This window comes from Apiospora phragmitis, assembly GCF_038363925.1.
Source record: "Apiospora phragmitis strain CBS 135458 chromosome Unknown utg000004l:1.0-3135199.0:1.0-3139288.0, whole genome shotgun sequence".
NCBI classification, from domain to species: Eukaryota; Fungi; Ascomycota; class Sordariomycetes; order Amphisphaeriales; family Apiosporaceae; genus Apiospora; species Apiospora phragmitis.
In genome coordinates, this window is record NW_027117402.1 from 1,406,659 (window position 1) to 1,434,533 (window position 27,875).

At 51.5% G+C, this 27,875-nt stretch overlaps 9 protein-coding genes across 9 annotated transcripts; 3 read left to right on the forward strand and 6 right to left on the reverse strand.

Moving 5' to 3' along the window:
• Positions 1-1,325: 1,325 nt before the first annotated feature.
• On the forward strand, positions 1,326-1,916 carry PG994_003560 (uncharacterized protein; the record flags this gene model as incomplete). Its single annotated transcript, XM_066854969.1, has 2 exons — positions 1,326-1,649; positions 1,830-1,916. 2 exons carry the CDS (start codon positions 1,326-1,328, stop codon positions 1,914-1,916), a joined length of 411 nt encoding a protein of 136 aa, XP_066719247.1.
• Positions 1,917-2,649: 733 nt separating this feature from the next.
• On the reverse strand, positions 2,650-4,687 carry PG994_003561 (uncharacterized protein; the record flags this gene model as incomplete). Its single annotated transcript, XM_066854970.1, has 4 exons — positions 2,650-2,793; positions 3,231-3,746; positions 4,032-4,475; positions 4,523-4,687. The coding sequence occupies 4 exons, from the start codon at positions 4,685-4,687 to the stop codon at positions 2,650-2,652; spliced, it is 1,269 nt and encodes a 422-aa protein (XP_066719248.1).
• A 2,538-nt stretch (positions 4,688-7,225) lies between these two features.
• On the reverse strand, positions 7,226-9,370 carry PG994_003562 (L-serine ammonia-lyase; the record flags this gene model as incomplete). Its single annotated transcript, XM_066854971.1, has 2 exons — positions 7,226-7,806; positions 7,861-9,370. 2 exons carry the CDS (start codon positions 9,368-9,370, stop codon positions 7,226-7,228), a joined length of 2,091 nt encoding a protein of 696 aa, XP_066719249.1.
• Positions 9,371-10,602: 1,232 nt separating this feature from the next.
• On the reverse strand, positions 10,603-11,394 carry PG994_003563 (import receptor subunit tom-22; the record flags this gene model as incomplete). The annotated part of the gene is made up of 2 exons (XM_066854972.1): positions 10,603-10,916; positions 11,028-11,394. The coding sequence occupies 2 exons, from the start codon at positions 11,392-11,394 to the stop codon at positions 10,603-10,605; spliced, it is 681 nt and encodes a 226-aa protein (XP_066719250.1).
• Positions 11,395-14,123: 2,729 nt separating this feature from the next.
• Positions 14,124-17,237, reverse strand: PG994_003564 (Na(+)/H(+) antiporter; the record flags this gene model as incomplete). The annotated part of the gene is made up of 4 exons (XM_066854973.1): positions 14,124-14,176; positions 14,227-15,022; positions 15,079-16,287; positions 16,362-17,237. 4 exons carry the CDS (start codon positions 17,235-17,237, stop codon positions 14,124-14,126), a joined length of 2,934 nt encoding a protein of 977 aa, XP_066719251.1.
• A 3,801-nt stretch (positions 17,238-21,038) lies between these two features.
• PG994_003565 (uncharacterized protein) lies at positions 21,039-21,691 on the reverse strand (the record flags this gene model as incomplete). Its single annotated transcript, XM_066854974.1, has 2 exons — positions 21,039-21,256; positions 21,430-21,691. 2 exons carry the CDS (start codon positions 21,689-21,691, stop codon positions 21,039-21,041), a joined length of 480 nt encoding a protein of 159 aa, XP_066719252.1.
• Positions 21,692-21,854: 163 nt separating this feature from the next.
• PG994_003566 (uncharacterized protein) lies at positions 21,855-22,543 on the reverse strand (the record flags this gene model as incomplete). The annotated part of the gene is made up of 3 exons (XM_066854975.1): positions 21,855-22,205; positions 22,265-22,362; positions 22,453-22,543. 3 exons carry the CDS (start codon positions 22,541-22,543, stop codon positions 21,855-21,857), a joined length of 540 nt encoding a protein of 179 aa, XP_066719253.1.
• Positions 22,544-23,258: 715 nt separating this feature from the next.
• On the forward strand, positions 23,259-25,209 carry PG994_003567 (uncharacterized protein; the record flags this gene model as incomplete). The annotated part of the gene is made up of 4 exons (XM_066854976.1): positions 23,259-23,693; positions 23,877-24,475; positions 24,774-24,795; positions 24,859-25,209. The coding sequence occupies 4 exons, from the start codon at positions 23,259-23,261 to the stop codon at positions 25,207-25,209; spliced, it is 1,407 nt and encodes a 468-aa protein (XP_066719254.1).
• A 551-nt stretch (positions 25,210-25,760) lies between these two features.
• On the forward strand, positions 25,761-27,512 carry PG994_003568 (amidase; the record flags this gene model as incomplete). Its single annotated transcript, XM_066854977.1, has 1 exon — positions 25,761-27,512. One exon carries the CDS (start codon positions 25,761-25,763, stop codon positions 27,510-27,512), a length of 1,752 nt encoding a protein of 583 aa, XP_066719255.1.
• Between the last annotated feature and the right edge of the window lie 363 nt (positions 27,513-27,875).

Consider the following 27,875-nt stretch of genomic DNA (forward strand, 5'->3'; position numbering starts at 1 on the left):
AATTATAAAGTAATATATATTATTATTTCCTTTTCTTTAAGATAATAACTAAAATAATAATATTTTAAACAATTAATAAGTATTAAAAGCAAGGTATCACAATTAACATTTTAACAGCCCTTTAATAACAAAGCTAAAACAACAACAGCAATATGTCTGCCCCAGTTAACCAAGGATCATGCTGCTCCAGCGAACAGTCCGGCGGTAGCCCCCGCAGCACACCCGCCCCTGCTCCGGCCCCCGCTCCGGCCCCCACCCCTGCCACTGGCGGTTCTGGCAGTTCATAATCAGCTGCTGTTGGTAGCGGTTATTCAGGCTCTACTGCGAACTAGATATCACGCTCTGCAGCGATGGATCAGAGACAATGGGGGGAAAGGGTAGTAGTGAGCGGGAGGAAGTTCGCTGGTTTAAGATCTGGTAGTTAGTGGCGACAAGGCACAGATAGGATCACAGAGGTTTCCAATCAAGATATCCCAGCGTGTGAGAACTGTCCCATGTTCCATGTGTCTATACCCTTGTGCATTCTCATGCTCACAGTCTATTTCCGGAAGTCTATGTGTTGTAGGTGCACCACTTGGGTCGGCGAAAACCTGAATTCAGGGATAGTAGGACATGCTCTGTGTTTGAGACTTCTATGCGCATCAAACATGTAAAGTGATTAGAGTCAGTTCCCTCTCGGTGCATCATTTCCCGCAAAAATCTGTTTATTTGCCGGTACGAAGTTTCTCATCCTCGAGGATTCTCTTTATCAAGCAATCAGGAAAGAGCAGCTTCGTCGTCCAGGAGGGCTCTCCTTCGATGTGACACACAAAAACGTGGCCTATGGCTTGCAAACATTCTTTCAGGAGGCCCAGCACCAGTGCAAGCAAGCAGGAAGCAATGGCTGTCATGAATCCATGGACTACACCGAACAGCCACACGAAAGGAGTAGCTAAGCACCACACGATGTACGGGAGCACGATCAGAAGTAGGACGCCAGCGATGACGACTTCGACCCTGACGAACGCTTTGTTGGGGTTGGGTGTTGTTGCTCGAGTCGACTGCAAGAGAAAGAGTGTCAGTCAATAAATGTTCTTGCTAATAGAATAACGAGGGACGGTATGAGAGGAATCGGTGTCGTGAAGGGGCCCACGTTGGGCTGGGGATTGAGTTGTACCAAGGCTGCATGGGGTCCATCGTGTTCTGTCGGGGAATGAAAGGATAGCAGAGTGAGGATAATGTCGATAGTGATATTTCCTTGCTTTTCTTACCAGCTTTTTGACATATTGATCCAGCTTCTTCGCCATGTCACGCAAGTGCTTGGCACCATCAAATGCGAACATAGCATGCCCCAGATCATTACCATCTTGGGCCCAGATTTCCCACTCCAACTCCCCTTCCATGAGAGCCAATGCGTGGTCAGCGACACCGAATTGGCCGGCGAGATGGTGGAGCCGGTCGCGGAGGGCCTGGAGCCGCTGCTGGCCGGGGCGGTCGGGGTCGTTCAGGGGGTCCTCCAGCTCCACATTGGCGTCGCCGATCCACTCGTTGCAGAAAAGGGTGAGATTGTCCATGATGACAGGCAGGAGGTCTCTGGTCTCTTCGAGCAGGGACCGCGCATTGGCCAGGCACTGCCCGGACGCCCAATAGTAGACGGCCACGGCGTCCAGGTCCGGGTCCTGGGGCGGGGCAGGCTGGGCCGGAAGGATAGGTTCTTCTACCAAATCCGCATGCTGTGATTGAAATTCGAGTCAGTGAGGTGTACTTCAAATAAAGAGTAGAAAGAAAGAAAGAACAAAGAATATTTCGTATATTTATATGTATAAGTTCTGCTTATTAACTTACTTCAGGTGTCGCGCGGCGGCGGCGGTGATATTGGTTACGACGGCGAGCGCGTCGTCTTCCGTGTGTTCTGGGCATGGCGAATCTCCAGATGAAATAGTAAATTTTGTGTCGCAAAGTGAAGTTATTTGCAGTTGTGCGTACCTCGTGCAAGTGACGTGTTGTTGTTGTTGTTGTTGTTGTTGTTGTTGTTTGATTGGCCCTAGCATACCAGTTTGCATCGCCGCCTGAGGAGCTCTGCAGGAGGCAGCTGTTGATGCCCCAACCAGTGGTGCTCTAAGGCATCCAAATAGCCCTATAGCCCAGTTATGCTTTTGAAAACAGAGCCACTGGTAGGTCCCTGGAGGTTTATTCTAGCCTGTTTAGTGAACTGAGGCAGGTATCTGGGCTAACACATCAACCTCCAGGGGCCTTTCCCGATTGTTCTGTCACCGTTAAATAATCGGTTACAAAAAGACTGAGGTTTACTCATCGCACTTCTTGTTAAACATCCCTTCCACCGCAGCAGCAATCTCGCCCAATCTGCATAGCGCAAAAATCAGATGAGTCTGGCCCTCTTCTATTATCAGTCATGCCCCCGTGTGTCACCTTCAGCATCTCTATTGTTATTTTGTTCTACACATACTGAACCATAGTACCCTACACCCATACCCATGGCCACTACATCCATATAGACCAGCCTGGCAAGGGAAATAAGGTCCACATCCCCGCAATGAATCACCAATTCGTTCCTTAAACCAGCAGACTTTCCGACAGGATGCTGAAGGGACCCCAACCTCACTTTTGACCAGCCGTATCTAGCCGCACAAGAGACGTGACAGCTTGCCTTCAGTCGAGGGCAATGTTGGCATTGATGTTATCGACTGATACCGAGGTCGAAGAGCCAAGAAGAGTCGGCGTTGCGCGGTGAAGGAGTGTTTCTAGGTGGCTCTCGAAGACCACTGCCTTTCGCATCGCGCAGTCAGGCTCGTTCTAGAGAAACACTCAGATCGTTTGAGTGAAGGCGTCAAGGCCCTTGCCGCCGTGAGCCTCAGCTGCCTTCCGATCCTCCCTCATCTGGATTATCCAATGTGTGCGTCCATAAATCCCTGAGGGTGTTCTCAATCTGCAGTAACCCTTGCATCTTTCCCCGTGCTGGAGTTGAATATAAACGAGAATATACTGCTTTGCACTTCCCAGCGGAGCTTAGGTATTCCTGTGTCTTGGGCGCTGCCCTCAAAGCAACAGCAACCCGAACCAGTGGTAAAGCCAACTGTGCATCAAGAGGCCGTTGGATGATAGTCCTCGCCCCACAAACTAAGCCACGCCCGCAACCTCAAGAGCAGAAACCCCTCCAGCTCCTCCTGGCCCTCCTTCTCCCGCTCTCGCGCCGGAGCCCACTCTTCTCTCGTCCGCACGATGGACCGCACCAGGTCGCTCCTCTCCTCCAGCTGCCAAGCCAAGACCGGGTCCCGGGCCTGGGCCGTGCCCGTAGCCAGCAGCGCCTGAGTCGCCAAGGCCTGCGCCTCGGCCTCGCTCGCGGCGCGGCTGTCCTCGGTGGGACCGAAAGTGGCCTGGATACGGCAGAGGAAGATGATGGCGTGGAAGAAGATGCCGCGGACCCAGGTGCGGCCCGGGGGCTCGGCGGCGACGGGAAGGTCGAAGAGCGACGGCAGGTAAGGGGGTCGTTGCTGGTAGAATAGGTGGCTGGTGTGGAAGGCTCGGTAGATCCGCCCTGTTCGCTCGAGGATATCCGTACTCTGTGTCGTGTACTCGGGCTGACACATTGGCGTGTTTTCGAAGAGGGACTGGATATCCTTCAGAATTCCCGCTATGAACGAGACGGCTCCGATGAATCTCCATGACAGCTGTGAGTCTGCGTCTGTTTCCTCGCTGGCCGCGCGGTCGAAGAAGTCCTGCCATTCTTGGGTTTCAAACAAAGATGCCTACCTCTTGAATATCGCCTTTGTCACCTGTATATCATTTAATCAGGGGGACGGTTGGGATATTCAAGTGGATCAGGCTTACTCACGACGTATGGCCCTTGGCTTCAGATAAGTGCCCGATCAAATGCAGACATGCTACTGGCAGAGCCTATCTGCTTGATCAGGTCGATCCCGGCATTGTTGTGGAGGACTAAAGCGTCTTGATTTGGGGGACCAAGCGACTAAAGAACGGTGGCGTTACTATCGGTGTTTCGCTTGGCTCAAATAGGAACCGGCACGCCTTACCTCGTAAAGCACAAGCAGTCGTGTCGCGCAATAGATATCCGAAAGCAGGGAGGGATCGTCAGCCTGGATGGCAGCGGCGACATTAGCCAGGGCTCTGGAATAGAGTGCAGTATGCAGAAGTGGCGAGGTCGAGGATCCCACCATGTAAGCTGCCCGAGCTGCAACACAATGCATGGCATCGTCCAAGAACGGCCTAGAGTCATAGCGGCTCGGGAGGTAGGATAGGAAGCATGAAGACCATCTTTGAAGAAGGGAACCGGCACACTCCGGGTTGTGCTGCAGCAAGCTGCTTGCACTTGCCGTGAGATCTATGCTGGTGAAGCTGGTTAGGCATGTGATGTCGAAGTTGAACCTGGCCCGCATGGTCTCGTAACCGTTGTAGGAAGGCAGAATAAGCGGACCAGCGTATTGCTGAGCGCGAGCTGACGCAGCGATCACTTCCGCCTGTGGGCTGCCCTCGGTCGCACCCGTCTTATTAGTTTCGCGGTTACGTTTCCTGTTTCTGCAGCCGGATCTCGCGGCTTGGTGGCGGATGACCAGCCGCGTATCCTCGTTTTGACGCCCAGTCCGGAAAGGCTCGACGGCGTCCACAAAAACGAGAGCCGGCCCATCCTTGCGCCGGCTGCGTCTCTGTCTTCTGTAGGTGCCGGCTCCATAAGGGGAGTGTCCGCGCGACAAGCGAGTTTAAAAACTGTCACACAAGCCGCTTCCCGGATTGGCTGCCAACTAAGGAAACGCAAATAAGGAGACGGTTGAAGTTGGCCGGCCGCAGCTGTATGCAGTGAGATGCGCGAGTGATGCCTGTTCCTGGGCTAGTGTATGTTACATTCACTGCAGGTGCTAACCGTCTTCGAAGTGCTACGGCACAGCAGGGGGAACCCGGGATGTCCGGTTGTGGCCAAAGGATCTGGAGAACATAGAATTAACGTATCCCACAAGCGAATGTCCCATACAAGCGAATGTCTCATTCTTTTATACCCTTTTTAATAAAATATAAGTTAATTTTACTATAACGTATTTAATATATTAAAATTAATCGGAATCTTTATTTTTAAATACTTCTATATTATTTTAATAAGTGCGCGTATTATGCCCGGGCTCTCCGTAGATTTTATAACGCTATAAGCGTGTCTTAAACGTCCTTATACGACCACTCTTTCGATATGATTCGTTTTATAACTATTTATTAATGTCCCTTTAAAATTATAGGTTTTTTTTAGTTTATATATAAAGTGATTTTTTATTTTATAGCCGTTTCTTTTTTATACGGCGGCGCCGGCTAAGTGTTTTATTTACTTTTCGAAGTATCGCGTTTTTATTTTTTAAAAAAGTAATTCGGTATATAATATACGTTATAGCTTTTACGATTTAATTAAAACTAATTAAAATAAATATCGGAAAGCTATTTTAATATCGTATAATACGGTTTTAAATATATTCGGTTTAAAATTAAGCTTTAATCGAGTTATTTAAAGTTTTTAATTCTTAAGGAATAAATAGGCTAAAAAACGTCCCTAAAAGTGTTAAAATACGTAGCTTTATATCTAACTATGAAATAATATATTCCGGATTATACGAGAAGAGTCCTATCTTTCGAAAGCTTCTTTATATATTCGAAACGGTAAAAGTCGCTTAAAACGCTTTTAAAAACGCTAGTAAGAAGTCCTCCTTTAAAATATAGGTAATATACGCCTATATAAGATATTTAATTTCTTTCCCGTACGCTTTTTTTAATATACGAAAACAGTCGATATTAAGAGGCTAGAGTTTATATAACGAATAAGAAGGTATATAGAATATAATAATCGAGTTTTTTTTATAATAGAGTTCGAAAGCTATCGAGTAGTGGCTTTCGTAGCCGTCTAAGACTAAGAGGCGATAATAACCCTTCGTATAAGACCTAGTATATTAATTAAAATATTAAATCTAGTTCTCGCCTTTTTTATTCGTGGTTTAACTATTTTTAATAATTACGATTATTTAATCCTTCGGTAATAAGCTATTTTTATATTAAGAAAAGAGGTGCGTTTTCTTAGTAAAAATAATATACGAAGGGATGGCGTAACCGTATAATCCGACGCCTTAAATAATTATAACTTATTCCCGGTTCTTTTATTATATTACCTTAAGCTTTCCGCGTTAATCGGAAGTGGTTACGATTATTTCGGACGAGATTTAATTTATAAAAAAGCCGGTCTCGTTAAAATTATAAATATTCTCTTTTTAAATCTCGTATTTATAAATTATATTCAGTATAAAAATAAACTACGCGTAATATACGTCGGGATTTTTATAAAAGATTTTTTAATAATCGATTCTTTAATTAAAACGCGTCCGGAGGTCTAGTTATTATTATATAAAATTAAAAGCTTAATTAACGCTGACGCGTCCCGCGTTATATAAGTTAAATAATCGATTCGTTATATCTTTTATATTACTTAGCCGGGGAAAAAACGATCGCGTATTTAAATTAATAATATATCGAATAATCGCATCTTTTTTAAAATTTAAAAGTTTTCGAGAATTCGTAAATATTTCGTGTCGTATAGGTTAACTATTTCGTTTACGCTATAAGGTTTTTAATAAGACGTAATAAATTAATACAGCTTTTCGTACGTTTAGAGTTAAGTCTTTTTAAAGCGTTTAAAGCGTTAGAATTATATTACTCTCTTTTTAAAGTTATAATATTTTCCGACGTAAAAAAATATAAAAAAAAGTTAAGGCTATAAGGAAATTTATAAAAGTGAGACATTCGCTTATATAAGATATTCGCTTATGAGATACGTTAATTAATTTATATATACCCTTATAAACGTTTTCAAGGCAGCATAAGTTATAAGCAAAGTGTTTATTCAAGATTTCGAATGTTGTTCTTTATTTTTTATATTATCCCGAAATAGTAATAGCCGTCTACTTGTCCTCTGGAGAAGAAAAGAAAATCCATGAAATCTAAGGAGAAATCTAATCGTGCGGGTCTTTTCTACTCACTGTATACACTCATCATCATCAAACCCATTAGAACGCCAAGTGAGAAACCAAAAGGCGCTGATTCTTTGAAACCCCACCGGGCGATCTCGCATATATGGCATAGACCTCCCAGTAGATCAAAACCCACGTGTAAAACTCCCACGAGCACACCCAGCCTCTAACCTAGTGTAAAACCACATATGTCAGGCAAACCCCATCCCATCCAACTAACAATCCGGCACGCTAACCGGAATGTTCAACGGCACGCTCGTCGCCAGCCCGCTCAAGCTCGTCTCCTTGAACTCGTTGCGCATGCCCTGGGCCGTCAGCCGCATGGCGCGGATCGCGTCGTCCAGACTGACCTTCTGCTTGCCCGAGCTGCTCAGCGCCAGGTTCGCGCTCGAGATGGCCTTGATGGCCCCCAGCGCGTTGCGCTCGATGCAGGGCGCCTGTACCAGCCCGCCGATGGGGTCACACGTCAGGCCCAGGTTGTGCTCGATGCCGATCTCCGCCGCCTGCTGGATCGTCTCCGGGCTCGCGCCCATGCACGCGGCGAACGCGCCCGCCGCCATCGAGCACGCGACGCCCACCTCGGCCATGCAGCCGCCCTCGGCCGCCGAGATGGTGGCGCCGCGCTTGTAGAGCATTCCGATGGCCGAGGCCGTGAGCAAGAAGGTGAGGATGTCGCGCTCCGGGTCGTCGCTTACGAACTCGACCGTGTACTTCAGTACGGCGGGAATGATCCCAGCAGCGCCGTTAGTAGGTGCTGTTACGATGCGTCCGCCGGCAGCGTTGGTCTCGTTCACCGCTGTCGCAGTATGAGTTAGTTATCAGTAAAACCCGGAAAGAGGACCTATCTTACCCATGGCATAGACCGAGAGGTGGTCCATTGCGGGAAACGTGGTTCGGCGGAGAGGGGAAGGCATGACCGGATGATAGAGGGAGCCGTGCACGCGGGGAGGAGTGGCCCGCTTGATCGCCGACTCGGAACGGGTCAAGGCTCTTGATGTGGAGGACGTTGGTGATTTGTCCTTGTTTTCACTGGCGGACGATGCCAACTGTCCACTGACGGTTGAGGTATGCGAAGGGTAGAGTCCCCGTGTCAGCCTGCTGTAGAGTGCAGGTGCGCGCCGGTGCAACTTGAGAGATCCGGGCAAGACAGCATCAGATGGTGCCTGCACGCCCTCGAGGATGCTATGGTCCATGGTCTCCCAGATGCGGAACACCTTGTCGTGAATCTCGTCATCGGTGTAGCCATGGCTCTTCTCGTTCTCATACACGAGTTGCGCAATGGTGAGGTTGTGCTTCTTGCACAGGGTCAGGAGACTTTGGGCATCCCGGAAGGCGTAGAGTGGTTGCTTGCTATTGCCGGTTGCCTCGCTCGCATCCGAGGTGGGAAGACCAGACGGGCCTGTGGATTCGTCATGGACGCCTGCCTGCACTATAGCCCCTGGTTCCCCAGACTCTCCAGAGCCGTCCAGAAGCTTTACCTCGGCGCCCGTCTTTCTATCGCCGGCCGCATCGGCTCTCCTGATCTCCTTGTAGTACATGTTCTCCGCCAGATCAGCCGGGTGTCCGGCTTCGTTGGTGCCAGTCAGAGACCCCTGGGACGAGCTATCAGAGGGGGCATTCTCCGGGTTGATTGACAAAGAGCCATTCACGACGAAACCGCCGCCCACGCTGAACAAGTCATTGGTCGCGATCATGTACCCGTCTTTGTCGAACACCCGAAACCTCATTCCGTTGCTGTGAAGAGGCAGCTTCTTGCCCCACTCCCAGGTGAAGTCGCGATCGTAGTCGAACGAGATCTCCTTGCCCTGGCCCTTGGGGAATCCATGGCCCAGATACAGCTTCTTCTTTTCCTTGATCTCGGTGAAGCGCTTGGGCACGTAGGCCGTGTCGACCGACTCGACGTCCGCACTTTCGAGACCCAGGAGCAACGCCGACGGGGTCATGTGGCCTTCACCCGTCAGGGCCAAGCTCCCGTACAGCGAGATGCGGATGCGATCGACCTGCTGCAGGAGGCCAGCCTCGATCAGGTCGGTGATGAAGATGTTGCCAGCACGCATGGGCCCCACTGTGTGGGAGGAGGAGGGCCCGATGCCGATGGAGAAGAGATCAAAGGTCGAGATGACGGCATGTTCGTGATCAGCTTCGCTGTAGGTGCCCCCCTCGCCTTCGTCCTCGTCGTTGCGGGTGCTGTACCGACGAGCCTGCGTCACGTGCCGCTGAGTTGACGCCGTGGCTGCACGCAAAGACGCGCGGCGTGGCGCATGGTGTGGGGTGACAAGAGACAAAGGAGCGACACTATGCAGAGGCCGGACAGTCGTCCTTCCCAGCAACCCTAGCGGCCGGGTGACTGCTCGGCGCATCTTGATGGCGGGATTGCACTGTAACAGGTGAAGAGTGAACCTGGATGCAGCGATGGCAAACGACCAATTAAAAGGACCAATTTGAGTTGCAGCGAACCGAATTGGGCCTGCAAGCACAACGCTTTATGACTCCCGAAGTCGCAAGCTTAGCAACCGACGACGTCGGTCAAATTGCCAATTGGCCTTTCCGTGTATGCCAAAGTCAAACGATGAACGGATTGGACTGTGCTAATCGTAAGAAACTGTCGAAAAGAAAGAAAGAAAGAAAGATATGTACCCAGCAAGAATGAAGAACGGGAGTCTCACCGTCGCTTTGGAACTTGGTCAACTTCCCAGGCCATGAACAAAGATCCAAGCTTATCCCGGTCCCTATCGATAATTCGGGCTATGGGCCAATCACAGTCGACGTATTGACCCAATCTCTGGTCAAGTGGGTATCTGTCAGTTGGCCTTATCAATTATTGAGTAATTGGCAAGCGTCCATTGAATATAGCCGGAAGGGATCCGGCAAGAGACCAGATGAGTTCGCTACTATTACGGACGGACAGAGCTTTATTGTTAGGCTACTGTATATTTGTTGCTCGAGTCAGGTGAGGAAGTAGTCCATCTCTGATAATCGCCCATGGACTTGATGTGTAAAAGAAAGCCCGAAGAGAACTGCCAGTTTGAGAAGGGAAGCTTTGGTCAAATTATCATCAATTCTTGGCGGCATGTCATCATGCTAAAGCCAGTACACTTGCACGCCACCTACCTATCCATGAGGCGAGCGTGCAAGAATCCACCCTATGGTACAATACATCAAATACCACGCAATGCAATCATGAGCTGAGATGAGATGAAGCCATCATCCCCATATTCGTGATCCCCCTCTAGTATAGCACAAGAATAACCTTGCCAGGTGAGGCGTAAAGCCACTCGCGAATGCTGCCCCTCCAGCCCCTTATTACATGACATGGCGCTTCGAGGCTCGGAGGGGGCAGAATTAGATTGGGTTGAAGGTCGTATAATAGTGTACAAGGTGATTGGTATCTCTGTAAGACACATCGCCTGAGGTCGAGGTACAGGTTGCAATCGAAGTGCGGACACGACGGGAAAATCATTAAGACCCTACAGAGCAGGCTTGGCCTCTCGCCGAGGGCGGCGCCGACCTGCTCGGCTGTCGCTGAGCCGCCTCCGGGAGCTCCAGCAGTGAGAATCTGAAAGGACATTTAGTAACCATAACGCAAGGCTTGTCAGATCACTCCAGAATGACTTACCTCACCACCCATCTCGCGCATCTTCATCTCCTTCTCCATCTCCATCACCTGCTGCTCCTCGGCCCACGCAAGAGCCCACGGGACACCCAGGACAAGCGCAGAACTGGCAAGTACCCACATCGTCTTGCCGCTAAAGCTCAGCACAGACTTAACGGCATCGGTTGTCGCAGTCACTGTGTTGGCTATCGAGGACCGGGTGTGGGGAGGCACGATGTCGCGCAAGGCGTACAGACGCTCGGCGAAGGACTCGTCGACTGGGTCATAGTCAGACTCGTTGGAGATCTCGGAATCTACAAGTGAGAAGTTCGTTAGCAACCGGCACAACCGGAGGCGCGCAAGCAAACTGGTGTCACAGGCAATCGCAATGCGACAGTCTGGACGGGGCGACGTGGAAGACATACCGGTATCAGTGAAGTCATCTCCGTCTTCCTCAGGACCGGGCTGACCCTCCTGGAAATGCTCATCGACGACCTCGGTAAGCTGAACCATCTTGATATCTGGTCTGGATTCTGGTGGCTGGGTCGGGAGTCGATTGACGTAGGTGACGTCGCTAGCACAATTGTCGAGGTCTAGTGGCTCGAGGGATTGGAGCTCAGCTGTATCGGCGACGGCGGGAGAAGTCCAGGTGAGGATCGGAGTGTTTGGTGGTGCAACAATGCCGGAGAGGTAGGGGCTGTCGTGGTTGAAGATGAATCCAAGGTTACTAGCAGTGGCGGCGGAATCAGCAGCACAAGTTGGAGCTTCTTCAGAAATTTCGCTGGGAGCCATGACGCTAAGCGGGTTGCTTGTCAACTTGCGCTGGGGTGGTGGTGGATCCGTCGGTGCCGATGCTTTTCCGATGCCGACCCTCCGTTAGAATTGAACGGAAGCAGGTGGTGAAGTACGAAAACATATGTAGATACTGTGCCTTTGCACGGTACTTGGCTGGGGACTGCAAGACTGTCCCGGCTCTCCACAGTACACTCTTCCTTCACCTTGTGGACATCACCACGCAGCCCCGTGTCTCCGTCGCACGGGTCGTTTTTCGGGATGATAGGGCCATAGAGCTCGGGACATACGGCATGCGATTAAGTCGGTTGACTTCCCTCGGACGCTAGATGCTCGCGACATTTCGCCGACGACAAGACGACGACGGCCTGGTCGCCCGCACCTCCTGAGCCCAACAAGCCACTTGTCCAGTTGTTATTGAAAACATCCAATACCATGATCAACGATATAGTCATAACAGACTGTAATATTTTTCTCACTCAACCCTAGACATGAGCATACCTGCATAGGTTCTCATGAATATCACATGCGCTGAATCTCCTCTCCTACGCGCAATGTCTCTGGGCCGCCCCGAGATGCGTCCCAGCAGGCGGCAACGTAGCCAACCCATGCCGAACTAATACTTCGATATTGTCTGGCCAGTAGTATTGAGTTGGCTTTTGTTCTTTTCAAGTAAGCGGTTGCATTGTACACTCTCTCCTTGATTGGATCGGAACCGATTCCCCACGGCCATTGCCTCATTTGGCGCTTTCGGGGGACTTCAGGACACGCGATCTACCGATCATGAAACAGCCTGACAACGCCCAGATACTACGCGTAATAAGAAGCTTGACCAGAGCCGTTTTTTCCTGTATCGAGAGAAAGAGAGAAGCCGAGCTCGGCTCAGCCTTGATCGGCCGAGTCCTATCACTCATTAGGACAGCCGCTCGTCGCACACTTGCATATGGTAAACAAAGGGGCTTAGAAGTCATGTTTCAGCCGAAAGCAATATCCTCGTTTGGATTTTAGGTTGTGGGCAATCATGATAGGGTATATCTCTCCAATCGAATTTTTAGGGGACATCGACCAATGCGATATAAAGTCCATATGTTGTCCGAGGCTCTGTTCCTGTCTGGAAATACCAAGTCTTCAATAACACCTATTTCTTCCCTTTAGACCAAGCTCCAACCCTCCAACTCTCAGCGCCGGTCGCAGTGTACATTATCACTTTAGCAGTACGTAATTCGTATCTTCCGTATTCGTGTTCAATACAACATCCCGTCTCGCCAAAATGCGCGCCGTAGCCATTGTTGTCGTCTTTGCGGCTTCCATCGCCGCCGCGACTCCCGCCATGAGCGTCAACAATCTCAACAGTAGAAAAGCTGACTGTGTAAGTTCATCATCATACTTCTCAAGCCCCTTTTTACAGCTGTTCGTTCTATCCTAACCTACCCAGTTCTGCAACGAGAACAGCTGCGATGGAACCCCCTTGCTGCGCCAATGGTAGCTGCCCTTGAACCCTCGGGCAGCTCTTGGAGCAAATGTTCTGTATATGGATCATAATACAAAGGGTGTTTTGTTTGGAGATAGCAGCTGTGTTGGACTTTGGGGGCTAAATGACAAGTGTTAGTCATGATGTCCTGCTTGTATTTTAGAAGGATATACCAAATTGGAAAATATATCTCCACTTTGTGTCTTTGGTTATTGTCGTTTCTTATATGATTCACCGAGATATTCCTTTTAAACTTCGGCTCACTGCCAAAGATAGCCCAGGAGGAACGAAATACCCACACCCAGCAGGTTACCCCTGAGTTCGCAAGCATCCGGACGACTCAGAATTCAAGCGACATACTAACCACGGAGAACCATGACTCATGGGCAGCACATATCATTCGGGAGAACAGAGCGCAACCATGTAAGATGCATTATCATCCTAAATGGCGTGGTAGCGGAGGGATCCAGTCCCCAAAATATGAGCCGGCCTGGGCGCATTGTCAACCCAAGTCCTCTTTCGGGTACGTGCCGCTACCGTGCCGCATCCTGCCTCACGTCGTCGACCTGTGTGGCAACGCCGGGACCTATCGTGTACAACTCAGTTGCAGAGCGCTCCTAACCCACCCCACCCGTCACCACCCAGCGAGCCTCTATTACAGGGAAGGAAACAAGGAAGTAGACATGAGTAGTAGACTGGCCGAAAATGGTTTCTCGCAGTCCTCAGCAGGTATTACTTTCGAAGTCGCAATAGTATATGTATGATCGATCAAAGGAAGAAGTTGAAATAAAGTTAGGCGTTGCTGAACCCCGCCTATTTGGTTGGTAACATCACCCCTATCCGCGGCTACTACCTAAAGCTTTAGTGGGGCAACAGAAAACCGAGTGGAGGCAGTTGCAGGTAATTAGGCCCCCTGCCCGTCTAGCACTGAGCGGGATTGACCAGTTGGGTTTGTGGTAGGAAATTAATATTAATCCGACGTCTATGTATGCACGTACTATTTTCATTTCGTCCGACGGCCAATTGCTTTGAAGCGCAAGACAGTAATACCCCCGAACCTCATGACCAATCAATCTCTCGTTGCGCGCGCTATGCTTTCTAACATAAAACCATGATGATGCCGGGGCATTCATTGCCCTCCTCCCTTCCGTCATGGCAGGCCACGTATGCGTATGTGTAGGTATCCGTATGTGCTTTCATCATCATGTCATACCCTAATTACTCTCATAACAACCGATAAGAAGAAACACAGCGACACTTAGTGTCGAGGCGACGGTTCCGCGAACCGGATCCCCCGCCGCGCCGGGGGCACTCTGGGGGTATCATCGTCATCGCTATCGCTGTCCTCGGCGGAGTCTCACCCAGACCCAGAGCCGCCTCGCGTCGCCTCCGCTCGGCCGGCGTCTCCTTCTCGGCAACGTCATCGTCATCCTGAATCGTCGACAGGGCGGCCATGCGTCTTCGGTGCTCCGCCGCCGTCTCGGGCTGGTCGCTGCTGGTTTCTCCGGCCCCTGCACCATCCCCACCCGTGTTGAAAGCAACCTGCGACTTCGCCGGGCCAGTTCGGCCACGGGTGACAGGGACTTCTTCTTGGGGCTGGGCTTGCGCCTTCCTCTGTTGCTGCGCCTTGTCGCTTTCCCCCCTCTTGACTGACGGCCTTAAGCTTCCGGTAGCCGCTGGACTAGCAGTTCCAGCTTGACCTTGTTCCTTAGCCAAAGCCTTCATAGCTGGCGAAGCGTCGGATTGCTGGATGACCTCTCGCCTTTGCTTGACATCAAGCTTCTGCACTTCCCTCAGGAAATCGTCCTTCGTCATTCGTCGACCCTCACCACCAATCGTGAACCTGATCTTGCGGTCATCTTCGTCTGCAACCTCCGGAATTGCAGCAGCGTTCTTCTTTCCGGCCCACCCGCTGAAGCTAGGCTTGACATTGCCGGGCTTGGCGCCAGGACGTGAAGGTCCTGCCGAGCTGCTTCCTTCGCCAGACGACTCTACGCCCTCTTTCTGGGCTTCCTTCTGCGCCTTTTCTCCCTTCTTTCCTAGGCCCATGTACTTCAGACTCGAAGAAGCCTTACTGTCGGCCTCTGGATTTTGGGCCTTGCTGGACGGCAACTCGTATTTCTTGACGACTTCACCATCTTCGTCCTCAACGATGATCTGTTCCATGGTTAGCACAATACCTGCCGAATAAGGAAGTTAATATTGAAACTCACAGTGTTGCCGAATTGATATGCCCGGGCAGGTTCGTGCCTTCTTTGAGAACTGGTCTTGCCCTTCCGTTTCTGGGCCTCTTCGTTTCTCCATTCTCCGACGCGCTTCTTCAAAGACTCGTATGTCCAGTTGCCCTTCTGAGTCTCCTGTTGGGCCGCTTCTTTCAGACCCTCCAGATTTGACACGGCTGGGTGGTGTTGCCCATGAGTCTCTTCCACAGCAAGCACCTGACCATCTTCATCCTCGATGACAATATGATGCCCTTCGTGGTAGACACCGACTTCTGGTCGGCTACGGTTTTGCTCGTCCGTACCATCGGCGTCGAGCTCCGCCTGGGCTTTGTGTCGTTTTTCTGCCTTCTCTGCCTCCTTCTCCGAACTCTCGGAGCCCTTCTCTCGCAAGTCACCAGACGACTCGTCGCCTGCAAGTGTCCCGGAAGGATCCTTCTCTTCGAACTGGTTCTGTTGCGCAGCCTCGGAACCCGGAGACATTGGCTCGAGATTGCTTTGGGAACGTCGCTGGGGAAAGATGGCCGACTCACTGACGGGACCGCCAGGTCCAATCCCGTCATCCCACACCTTTCTACGTCGACGACCGTGTGACGACGCTCGGCTCGCAGACCTGCCATTGTCTTCGTCCTTTCGGCGTCGTAGAAACTGGCCAGGTAAGCCAGTCGGTGGCAGTGTGCCTGGGGGAAATTCAGGAAGCTTCATATCGTCGCCTTCGGTATCGGACATGGTGCGCGCCTGCGATCGCGACTGGGACGAGATGCGGGGCAATCTATTCATCCAAGAAGGACCATCCTCGGGCGCGGCGGTGTAGGACATGGTGAGCGACAAGGTGTTGATGCGCTTGCCAAGTGTAAAGACTGCAATCGACGATCCATGGACGATGATGGAGGAAACGACAATGAAAGTCACAATAGGCCAGACAAGGGTAATAAGAGCATGGTGTGGTGTTCCCTCGGGTGGAAGTTCTGCAAGAGGTATCGTGTGCTCTGTCTCGAGTTCGGCACGAGCGAGGATGGCAACGAAAATGGCACCCACACCTATAGGTCCGAAATGCCCTGCAAACAGAGCCTCTCGCCAAGTCTTGACGTCTGGTATAAACGGTTTCAGTGCCAACATGATCGGAATGCGTCGGAAAAGAATGACCAGAATGGATATAGCGACGAGCTTTCCAGCCGACAGACCCATTTCGACGTTGTTGAACTGTTCCCAGGGGATAATGGTGCCGAAGTAGACGAAGTAGGTCAAATGAGGAGTAGATCAATGACGTTGGAAACGTGAGACTCCTCTGTCTTAGACGAGAACCATCCGTCGTTCGAGAAACCAACACCGGCAGCGAACCCCACAAGCAAGTCGTCCACACCCAGAATACTCCCGGATCCGGCGCAAAACAGAGCGAGGACGAAGTAAAAGACGAGAAAACTCTCTCGATCGATGAGGTCGCGCTTCTCGGCATACTTGATGCCGTGGCGGGCGATGTATCCGACCAAGAAGCCATAGATGGCGCCGAAAACGCATTCGTAGAGGATGGTGTAAACGATCCAATGGTACGTCGTCTCCCTGGCATCCAGATGCTCCTGAATAAGGTATAGAGCCAAGTAGATGAACGGGAATGCCATGCCATCGTTGCAGCCAGATTCGGCGGAGAGCAAGTCTCGCAAATGCTTGGGCACGCGCTTAGCGAACTTGCCCTTACCAACAACGGACGATGCCAGGACAGGATCGGTGGCAGTGACACAGGCCGCTACGCACAAGCTTTCCAGCCAGTTCAGCGGCGGAATCAACCACCAGATAAAAAGACTGGTGATAAGCCAGCCAAACGTCATGACGGGCAGCAACAGGAGAATGACGGACCTCCAGTGCTTTTCCATGTAGAACTTGGGCAACTCGACACCAACGGCGAAACATTGCACGACGAGGACAATTCTAGAGAACTCCAGTGTAACTTCGTCCGTGTTACCCCATGTTTGTGGATTAATAAGATTAGCAGCATGCGGCCCAAAAATCAGACCGCAAAGCGTAGCTACAGTAGCTTCACCAATATACATGCGCTCCTTAATAATAGTAGAGCAGAGCATGAAAAGTGATGTGAACCCACCCAGGATGATGTACACCAAGTGCGACTTGGTGACGGACAGATGATCCCACGTCATGGCTGGAGATTATCCGGGGTATTTACCCTCGGGAACTGCGGTTCTTACTTGTTTTTTTTTGTGGAAGAGGAAATCCAACCGTCCAGCTTCGAAGGAGGTTCAATTCGGCCGCTGGTCGGAAACGGGAGCAAATATGGCTTTACCCCGAGCGTGAGGGATTGGTCGCGGAGCTGTGTTCGAGACCGATGCCACCCGAACAAAAACAAACCCGCTATTCGCAAACCGATCTCGAGGCATTCAGATCACTATCTTGTGTTGATATCCTACGCGAGAGTGACGGCAGCAGGCAATTGGGAGCCACGGTGTGAATAGCCAATGGGCTTCGGTGGTGGGAGGGATCGAGATCGCCGCGAAAGAGCGCAATTCGTGCAAGTCGTGTTGTGGTCGTGCGAGCGTAACGAGCTCAAAGCTAATGACAAGCTTGTTGTTGTTATTGTTGTGGCGAAACAAGCTCTTCCTCTCAGCAGGCGCACAGCTAAGGCGACTGCAGTGATTGGGTTTAGGGAAGAGAAGCAAAGCCGTGGGTCTGATTTCCTTCCGTAGGCTGTTGAGGTTCGGAAAAGGAAAATAGAAGAAATACCTCTCTACAGGGACGAGAGTTATCAACAGCAGGCTGTAAGGGAAGGGAGAAAGAAAAAAAAAGAGCGCCGTCGTGCGCCAAGGCAATGGGAATCTTCTGTCATTTTAAAGTTCCGCCGCGCTTGGGTATTTCTGACGATGAGCACTTGGGGCGTTGGGAGTAGGGTCCGATGGAAGGATCCAAACAAGCTAAACAAATCGCACAGGGCCGAGGCGGGGACAGTCTAGGCTTGCACGCCCACTAAAGTCCAGGGGTCCCTTGGTTCTTGGGTGCTGATGGTCGATGGCTGAGCTACATTGGTCGCCAATCGCCACAAAAAACCAATACCCGTACAACATGGGCGCATTCTCGAGTGGGCGCAGGTGGTGAGTGGTGTGTCATGTAGCGAAAAAGTACCTTGAAGGTTCCAGCGACGCCGCTGTTTGTTGCTGATCAGATAGATAATCTTCTAGTTCGCAAGCCGATGAGCAGATGCATATGATAGCCATTAATGTATGGCGATGATCGCGTAACTTATATCCCCCTCCCAATGGACCTCGGATCTGATAGACCCTGATTAAATACGTCTACCATTCGTTCTGAAGTCATAAAATTGATTTTTCGAGTAATTATTTATTAGGTACAGATTTCTAAGACTATCGGTATATACCTCTAGTATATCTTGAGCGGGAGCACGAGACTTATAAAGCCTTGGAAGCGCCTGGTTCAGTTGATCTCTGGTTCTGGATGGAGGCTTTTTTTCTGACGGAACATGAAGCTTCAACCTTCTTCAAAGCAATGCAGACCTTGAATTGCGGGGTGATTGATCATTGCCCTTCCCATTCTCCGACCTGGTGCGATGAGCGTTGAATGACACAAGAAGACTCAGATGACCGCTTGGCAATTACTGAACAAACTGCAGTATACCCGTATGATGTTTCTGGATGCGGGAAGGCGCTGGCCAGAAAAGACGGTCGTACCGATAGCACACACATCGATTTCCAACTGACACTGACTAGCTGTGTCGGATAGTGACACAAGCTAGCGACATTTTTAAGCTTATTCGCGCCCTGCTGTAGGACTCTGCTGTGTGCGCTGTGAGCGGCGGTATCTCAGAAAACACCAGGCCTATCTGCCTGCCTATCGGCTCCTTGCACGGCACGTGTAACCACCGACTTTTGGCATGGCATTTAGATCGCCAGGCTTCTGAACACTCACTTCTTCATCAAGCACCTCTCCAATATCTCGGTAGGCAAAAGGAAGCACGCATGTAAAGAACCGCATGTCGTTAGAGATCTGCAAACATGTGAGCAAAATCCATGTCGGTTGCATCTTTCCAAGCAGTTGATTGGATGGACAGCAGACTCCTACAACAGCAATACATGGCCGTTACTTCGAGGATACCAAGTTCGTCCATTCCATCATGGGTATCTGGAACCCGTTAGAACTCTCGAATCACGCTGATGTCTTATCTCGCAGTGCCTGTCGATTGGAAGGTTCGGCTGCACGCAGATTGATTTGACTTTTCCTTTATAGCGTTTCTGGCTCGCTATTGGGCCTTGCATTAGTGAGCCTCAATTTGCTACCTAACAAGCACGTTTCCGTTTGTTCTTCTTTCCCTCTCCTTTCCCATACCATCGACATCGTATTTTGGCGTTGGGCATGCTTTCCCCGTGCCCAAACAGACAATAACAGCCGAGCAGGACGATGCAGAGACAAGCACCAGGGTTGTACGTTCGCTCTGTGGAAATGGCCAAGCTGAGTACAAACAAAGCAAAGCAGGGCATTCAGCTTGTGCCGAAGTTCCGTGGAGTGGTTTCCCGCAGCATTGTAGGCTAGCGCCTTGGCGGTTCATCCCCAGAGGGTCGGGACCCATAAGATTACGTCGCTTGCTACTGGGGTGCTTTTTCCCTCTCTTTCTCTCTCTGCTAGCAGTGCTCTGTCTATCCGACATCTGGCTACCTGTATGTCTACGACAAGTATTTCTCAGTTAATAGTCTGCCAAGCTCGGGATGGCACAAGGACGTCACACGCATCCTCTGCCCGGAAGGAAGGTGGGCAGGGGGCCGGGTGCAATCTTTCTGTGCGTTTCTTCCTGGGTTGGCAAACGGTCGGCAGGTCGGTCTGCTTGCATGTAAGATTTGGCCCAGTTGGCGAGATGGGCGATGGCAAGCCAAGCAATGCTCGGCATGAAGAAAATTCCAAAATTCCATCAGCCAAGCTGCTCCCAAGACCGCCCGTCTGCCTGGGCATTCTCGGCATTGTGGACTGGCGGTCACCCAACCACGGATTACATCGTCATGGACGCAAACAAGCAAGCGAGCGAAGCTTTGCAAAGAGAGAAAAAAGCTCAATTCCAAGAGATTCGTTGTTCCCCCAAGCAACTCTTGTCCAAGTCTTGTTCAACTGCTTGATTTACTACTCCGTACAGCCCGGGCATGGGCAGAAGAAGGCCAAGCTGGACCCGATTTGGTGCATGGATAGACCTAACGAACGGACGGCCGTAGCGTGGGGAAGGGCGTTTGTCGACCAGCCGACCCCCTTCGTCCAACACCTCCAACTCACGGTCCGGCTCCGGTTGTTTCATTGCCCACCGATGGTGTGGGGGCCAATTTCTCTCCCATTCCACTCGAACTTGTCTTCCTTGATCTTTCTTGATGACTGCAGCTTTTCAGGTGCAGGTTTAGACAGCCATAACAGGTCACGACCCTCACCGAATCTGTAGGTTTGGGGGGTTCACGGATGTAGGCCCCGAATGCAGGCCCCGAGTCTACTGCCCGATTCTACCGCAATCAACTAATCCCACCCAATTCAGCGTCTCTGCTACCCGACGCTACACCGAGTTGCCCTGTGGCCCCCCACGTTGTCTCGCCCGGGAATGCGATTTTGCTGTTGCGGCTCTGGACCTTTACCAGGACTGCACTTTGACTTCTCCGAACGGCTAAGATCCCTGCACTTGGCGGGGTGGCATGCCAAATCCTTCCCTTGCATCTGTATTAACGGGTCACATGAGCTTGCATCTGCAGTCATTGGTGTCTTACTGGAATCGATCGTATTCGTCCTTGGGACATGTATTCTAGGTTTGTGGCTACGACAATCTTGCTAATCGGTACTTTCTTCTGCAACCTCCCACGTTTGGGTGTTTAAGCCCATCATTTACAACTTGTCCGGTGATCTCTTTGTCATCCTTGGTGCTTCTTGCCATCTGCCATCCTTGATGTCCTTCTTGCCGTCCTTTTTGCTTATGTTTTCGGGTTTGACTTTTTGCGGGCGACGGGCCTTGTACCAATCATCTTCAATCGGACTCGGCTCAGGTTGTTTGCGGAGGACGGCCGAGCAGCTAGAGAGGGCGGAGTAGGGAGGCGCTGAGCGCTGGCAGACCAAAGCGGCATACCTTGAGGTGTTGGACATGAAGCAGCGTTGGTCTGAGGGTCCACTGTGCCCTCCTGCTCCTTGCCACCTAGTGCTCAATGTGTCAGTGTCGTTTTTGGTATACTTTTCAGGCTGGCTACCGTGTAGTGTCCACCCCGAAACATGCCCACTGCGTGCAAGATAGACCTGAGGTCGTGGAATGCCTGGTGTAGGGTTTGATTGCAACGACCAGCTGGCTCCTTGGGGAAAGCTTTGACTTACCAGTCTTCTTCTTTCTCCTGCGGGCACGCCAGTCTTGCATCCTGCGACGGAGAGAACGATTGGAAGTGTCCGGGTCCTTGGGCGGCTTTGGTTGCCAAGGCTGTTTGGGAGGCTTGGGAGGCTCGGGTTCCCTGAGGTACTTGGGATCCTTGGGAAGTCTGGTGTCCAATCGAACCTTGATTTTCTTGAGAGCCTTCCGCCGTGCAAGGGTATGCGGTTGAGGGTCAGGAGGGGGTGCAAGATAGTCACTATCGCGAGACATATTTGTAACATGTAAAGGATGGTCAATTGCTTGCTGGAGCTGGCGACGCAGAAGGGAATTATCACCCAGTGCGGGGGCCCACCTTCCCAAGTGTAACACCATGCTGCTGCCATTGCTGCTACCGTTGTTTCCGTTGCTGCCGTTGTTGCAGTTGCTTCCGTTGCTACCATCGCTGCAGAATAATCGTCTTTCTATACGAGGAACCACCGGCGATGTCCTCCTTCTCAAGCATGGCAGTGCCGTGCAGGTCAAGCACAAACTCTCCACAGTTCGGGTCCTGAGGGCGATCCAAAGCCTCTAAGCCGAGAAGGCCTGCAAGTTTGTGGACAGTGAGATAAACGTCCGATTCTTCGAATAACGCATTGCTGACCTCGTAGAACCTGCTGTCCAGGCGTCCACGCCAGTACTCGCACGGAATAAACGCACCATCCGTCAACTGATAGACATGTCCGTGGATATTATCATCAATTTCGAGACCGGGGTAGGTTTGGTCCAGCACATATTCTTTCTTTCTCTGATGAAGATATATCCAACCATAACGATTCCCTGAGGGGCTTGCGAGTGACTATGAACCAGATGCAATCCGTACGCCTTGTGGGCGCCATGGCGAACGAATATCTCAGCAAGTGCCCTCAAAGTTCCATGTTCGACATCGGGCTCTTGGCTGTCACCTGGTAAGGAGTTGTATCTATATTGAGTAAGCTCTCTTTGCTTCCGGTCGAGCTAGCCTTGATATGAATTCCCGCGTGTCAAGAGACGACTTGGAATCTGAAGTAGTTGGATAAGGTTGCGGTGGATCCACACAACACCAACGCTCAAGGGCTGGCATGTCTCAACAGCAGCGATAGCCATGATTGCAGTTTATACTTGATAAAATATTTCGTTTCGAATTGCTCCTTCAAATATTGAGGCCTAGTTTGCTGCGTATTCAGACCTCAGTTGGCAGGGTTCAAGGATCTATTTATGCCTTGCTTGCCAGCGGCAGACGTCTTTGATAAACTTCTACATGGTTAATATAAATGCCGCATCGCCTTGCATATCACCATTTTCAGGACTGGTGAGATGTTCGTTCGAGGCCAGCACAACGACTCACCTAGAAAACAACTTTAAAGAACGCTGATGTACAAAGACAGCGGAAATCGCGCAAAACTCCAAGGGTAAGATTTCAGTTTTTTATTGATGATATGTATTGGCTGACCAATGACGTGCGTCTTTGTGAAGCCCCTACAAGTGGAAATGGGAAGTTTAGCTAGTATCTCTGTTGAGCATGAGCGGGACAAAGAGATCACACCGTGTTTCCAGCTGTCATTTTCGTATTGAACACTATTAGCTGAAAGCATGATTCTTGGGGTGACCCTTCAAAGATTACCAATCACTTCTTTAACCTTTCGTTTTCTATCATAATCATATATCACCAAAAATTCTACGGCCTTTAGCCTATCAAAGTCAACATAGGTATAACTTATGTTTTTCATGAGCTGCTGCCAGGGTGAAATTTTCAACTTTGAATCAACCATTCATCTTCACATTTACTCACACTACCTTAAATCGCGACAAAGCTCTCACCATGGGTGCTCAAGATTGGATGAAGCAAGCCATTGACGAGTTCTTTGATCATCATAAGGACCCAACCCAACAAGAATGCGACCAAAAAGCTCACGCATTGCTACGGGCAAAGGCTGTTAGGCCTGTGGAAATGCAAGGATCTTTGAGTTATACTGTGATTGCTACTACGGAGACAGTCGTCTCGTTTCGGGTTCCCGAGGCAAAACTTGGGAATGAATACGAGAGCCTTGCCAAGTACATTCACGGGGACCTTGTTCCTCAGTCAGCGTATCATGGCAGACTCGGGGATGAGAAGGACGATAAGAGAAGCCTCCTGATTTACACCATGCCTTACCTCCCAGGAAAATCATATTTGGAAGTACAGCCATTCGGACCTGAGTTGACCGACGTGGCTTTGGAGAAGCATGTCAACTATATTCGCCACCTGGCAAGGCGAGTAATTTGAGAGATACAATACGTTTCTTTGTTCTAATACCTGACAGATATCTCGCGGGGTCCTGGCTGAAACCTCAATCTATCAGCCCAGAGGTACTTCAGCAGGCACAAATCGGTATTAGAACCAAGCTGGCTCTGCTGAGAGGCTCCGAGAAGTATGGCTTCCTACATGACATCATCACAGAGCTGGAAGGCGAAAGCGGGATATCTTACTTGTTCAGCAAGGGGGTACCCCCAGGTCCTGAGTCACATGGATCTCTCGGAAACCAATGTCCTCGTAGATGAGGAGTCCTTCGACATTTCAGGGGTCATTGATTGGTCCCAAGCGTCTGTTCAGCCCTTCGGGTTTGAACTGTGGGCTTTGAGACGCATGTTGGGAGTCATGTCAGGGCCAGGGTGGCATGATTATTCCTCTCGAGGGGTCAGTGAAAGTGCTTTCTGGGACGAGTTCTGGCATGCTACGGGAATCAACGATGACAAGCAGCGAAATTATATTCAGCGTCAGTCGCTGTTAGCGAGTAAGCTAGGGGTGGTCATGGACTTTGCATTTTCCAGGACTCTGGATGGAAGGCCTCTCGACGTGGTTATGGATAAGCCTGCGCGGTATCTTAGAGAGTGGCTGGGAGCGTCGTGGCTACAGATCTTACCCATCAGGCAGCCTGGAGTAGAGAATGCTCGAGCTGGAGCTCGAGAGGTCTCTCGAGAAGCTGCAGAGGGACAAAAGACCACCACGGACCTATCTCCAGGTATCGAAGCGCAAGTTGATCCTACAGCTGACACTATGTAGGGATGAAGCTGTAGTTTGGGAACGAGAATGGCTTTCGATCCAGTCAGAGCGGATTATCTATTATCAGGAATATGGCCGTTCTGTCTCTTGACGGAGGCTAGGCCCTACCACAACAGTGAGCTGGGAGACTTCCCTTTTTCTTTTTTCATGAGAAAGAAATGAAACACTCGAAAGTTCGAGCAAACAATGATAATTTGTACTTCGGGGACGTTAAAAAGTAAATCAAGGTTTTATGATAGTCCGCTAATAGGTACTGAGTCATATCCCCTTAAGCGTAAGATACACTAATAAGAGTAAGGACTTTCTCGATGCTTCCGTATATGTTATTACCTAAGCGAGTTATGCATCTTCAACGGCGTAAAACCCTTACCATATAAAGATACATGAAAACCTGGTTGAACCAGAGGCTATCTCCACACGTATTGCAGTATTTCGCGCTCAGGGGAATACCCTCTGCTACTACCTGAGCCAGCAGGCCGCCGCCGACCTGAACAACAAGGACGGCACCAACGGCAAGAGCCAGACGCTCTGGGACCACGTCGAGCCGTCCCACCTCGCGGCCTGCGTCAGCTCGCACAACCACTTGGTGCGCTACAGGAACCATACCGCCGTGACACGCGAGCTGGAGCACGTCCAGGACCTCTTCTGGGCCGGCAAGGTCGGGCCCCATGCTGCACTACGGCCACGGCCCGGGCAAACGCTTGCCGCCGCTGCAGACGACGCCTGTTAACGGTACCGGCACCAGCACCGGCACCGATCCCACGCCTACCAAGAATCCCAAGTTCAGCAAGCCTTCGCATGGGAATTCAGGAAACCCAAGGAGGCAAATTACACATTGCGGCCTCTAGAAGAAGTCTCTCATGCCTCGAAATGCACCGGACTAGTTAATAAAGAGCAATAAATAAACACTTTTATTTTCTTTCATTTCTTCTTTTTGCCAATAGCTATAAATGTAATACGTTGTTATCTATATTCTTATACTACCAAACCTGTTAACGATATTCATGGAGTTTCGGTGCAAGTTGCCGATTGGTCTGTCGGGGTTGTTTGGGCCGACTTTATCGTGATCCTGGTTCGGCAGCCCAACACCAAGCAACCAACAGCCAGCCGCTTACGAGCGCTTCCGCGTCATCTTGTCGCGGTTACCTTTTCCAACCCTGTTGATGTACAAAACGAGCCCTGACCGGCCCATTTCGTTGTGCAAAGTTCGAGAGTGTTGTTAATACTTTTTTGTTGATAGACAACAGGACAGGAAATCGCAATCGCTACGTCACTACCACAATGGTGTTCTGCAATTTCCCTAGAGCGGTGGCATATCTAGCTCTCTGCCTCTCTTTGCAAGCAGCCGCACTATCATTTACAGGACCGGTCCAGTCGCTCTCGGACATCTCTATCACGGAACTCACGCAGCTCCTTGACAGTGGCACTGTCACCAGTCGCGACCTCGTCGACCTTTACTCGGACCGTATCGCCGAGGTCAACGCCGAGCTCAATGCCGTCATCGAGATAGACGTAGACACCGCGCTGCACGTCGCGGAAACGCTAGACCGCGACCGATCCAACGGAGTACTCAGGGGCCCGCTCCACGGCATCCCCATCCTGGTCAAGGACAACTACGCGACCACAGGCGGATTCAACGAGTCCTTGAAGACCGGCGCCGGGAGCGTCTGTCTGGCGGCGGGGTCCCGCCCCCGCGAAGACGCCACCGTCGTCGCCAAGCTCCGCGCCGCCGGCGCCATCATCTTAGGCAAGACCAACCTAGCCGAGTTCTCGGGCGCGCGCGGCCACCACGTGCCGCAGGGCTGGAGCGCGCGCGGCGGCCAGACGTACGGCGCGTATGTGCGGGGCCAAACGGCGTGCGGCAGCTCGAGCGGCAGCGGCGTGGCGGCGGGGCTGGGGCTCGCGGCCGCGGCCCTGGGGACCGAGACGGGGGGCAGCATCACGTGCCCGGCGTCGTTCGGCAACGTCGTGGGCGTCAAGCCCACCGTCGGGCTCACGTCGCGCTTCGGGGTCGTGCCCGTTACGCCGCGGCAGGATACGGCGGGGCCCCTCGCGCGCAGCGTGGCGGATGCGGCGCTGCTGCTCGAGGTCATGGCGGGGCGCGACGTAGAGAGGGACAATTACACGGCGGCACAGCCGTGGGACAGCCCGCCGCGCTACACCGAGGCCTTGAACGCGTCGGCGCTCCGGGGGAAGCGCATCGGCGTCATGTGGTACGAACAGGGCATCGAATTTGGCATGAACTACTGGGCCAACAAGAAGCAGATCCGGCGGCTCTTCGACGCCGCTCTGGACGATCTTCGTGGCGCGGGGGCCGAGCTCGTCGATGTCCCTTTCGGCGATCACGGTGGTGCGGACAAGGGGCTCTTCAACATTCACGTCCCCATGCGCAACGGGGGCGACTATATGCTCCCGGACCTCAAGGAGGCGCTGGCGCGGTACTACGACAACATGGCCCCGGACGATAACGCCGACGAGGCCAGCACGGCGATCCAGAACCACACCCAGCTGCTTGCCTGCCTGCGCGAGGACCCCCGCGAGCGTAGTGCCGAATACAGCCTCGAGATCATGGCCGCCATCGCCGAAGAGGACGAACCGCTGGGCCCTGCCGGCGGCGCCGAGGCCTGGGCCGCCTACGTGAACGTCTCGACGGCGACGGGGTCTCTCCTCCGGGGCCCCCTGCAAGAGCAGAACCTCGAAGGCCTCGTCATGTACATGGACCTGGCCATCGTGCTCGCGTCGGCGCCCGGGCTGCCCATCGTCACGGTGCCCATGGGCGGGCTGGGCGACGACGCCCGCGTCGTGTACGAAGGTGAAGGAAACGATGACTACAACCTCCCGAGAGTGATTACGGGCGCACCGGGGATGCCGCAGGGGCTGAGCTTCGTGGACGAGAAGTGGACGGAGATGGATCTCGTTGGGTTCGCATATGCGTACGAGCAGGCTTCGCAGAGGCGGTGGACGTTGGCGCCGTGGGTGAAGATGGAGAGTGATCTGGACAATTGGACTGGGGACCGGATTGGGGAGCTATGATTGTGTAAACGCCGATCAGCAGGGCGGCACATATATATACTCATGATGGCGCGCTGGAAGGGAGCTGACATTCATCTTGCGAGGACTTATCCTTGACGACGTATGGGACATTCGTGAGTGGAAGACCTCGGCTTTGAAGAGTTACGAAGTTCAATTTGTCAGGACTAGTTTGGTGTTTTGTCTCGACTTCATGACATCAGAATGCACGGAGAGTCCCTTATCTCAGCTTCTAGTTAGGTGGCGATAGTGTGTCAAAGAGTGCCTCGACACTTCAATAACCATCCACGAGCAAGGTTGGTAGCCATGATGAGCTTTCAAACATAGTATTATTCAAGATTGATAGCCACAAACTTGTTGTCTAGC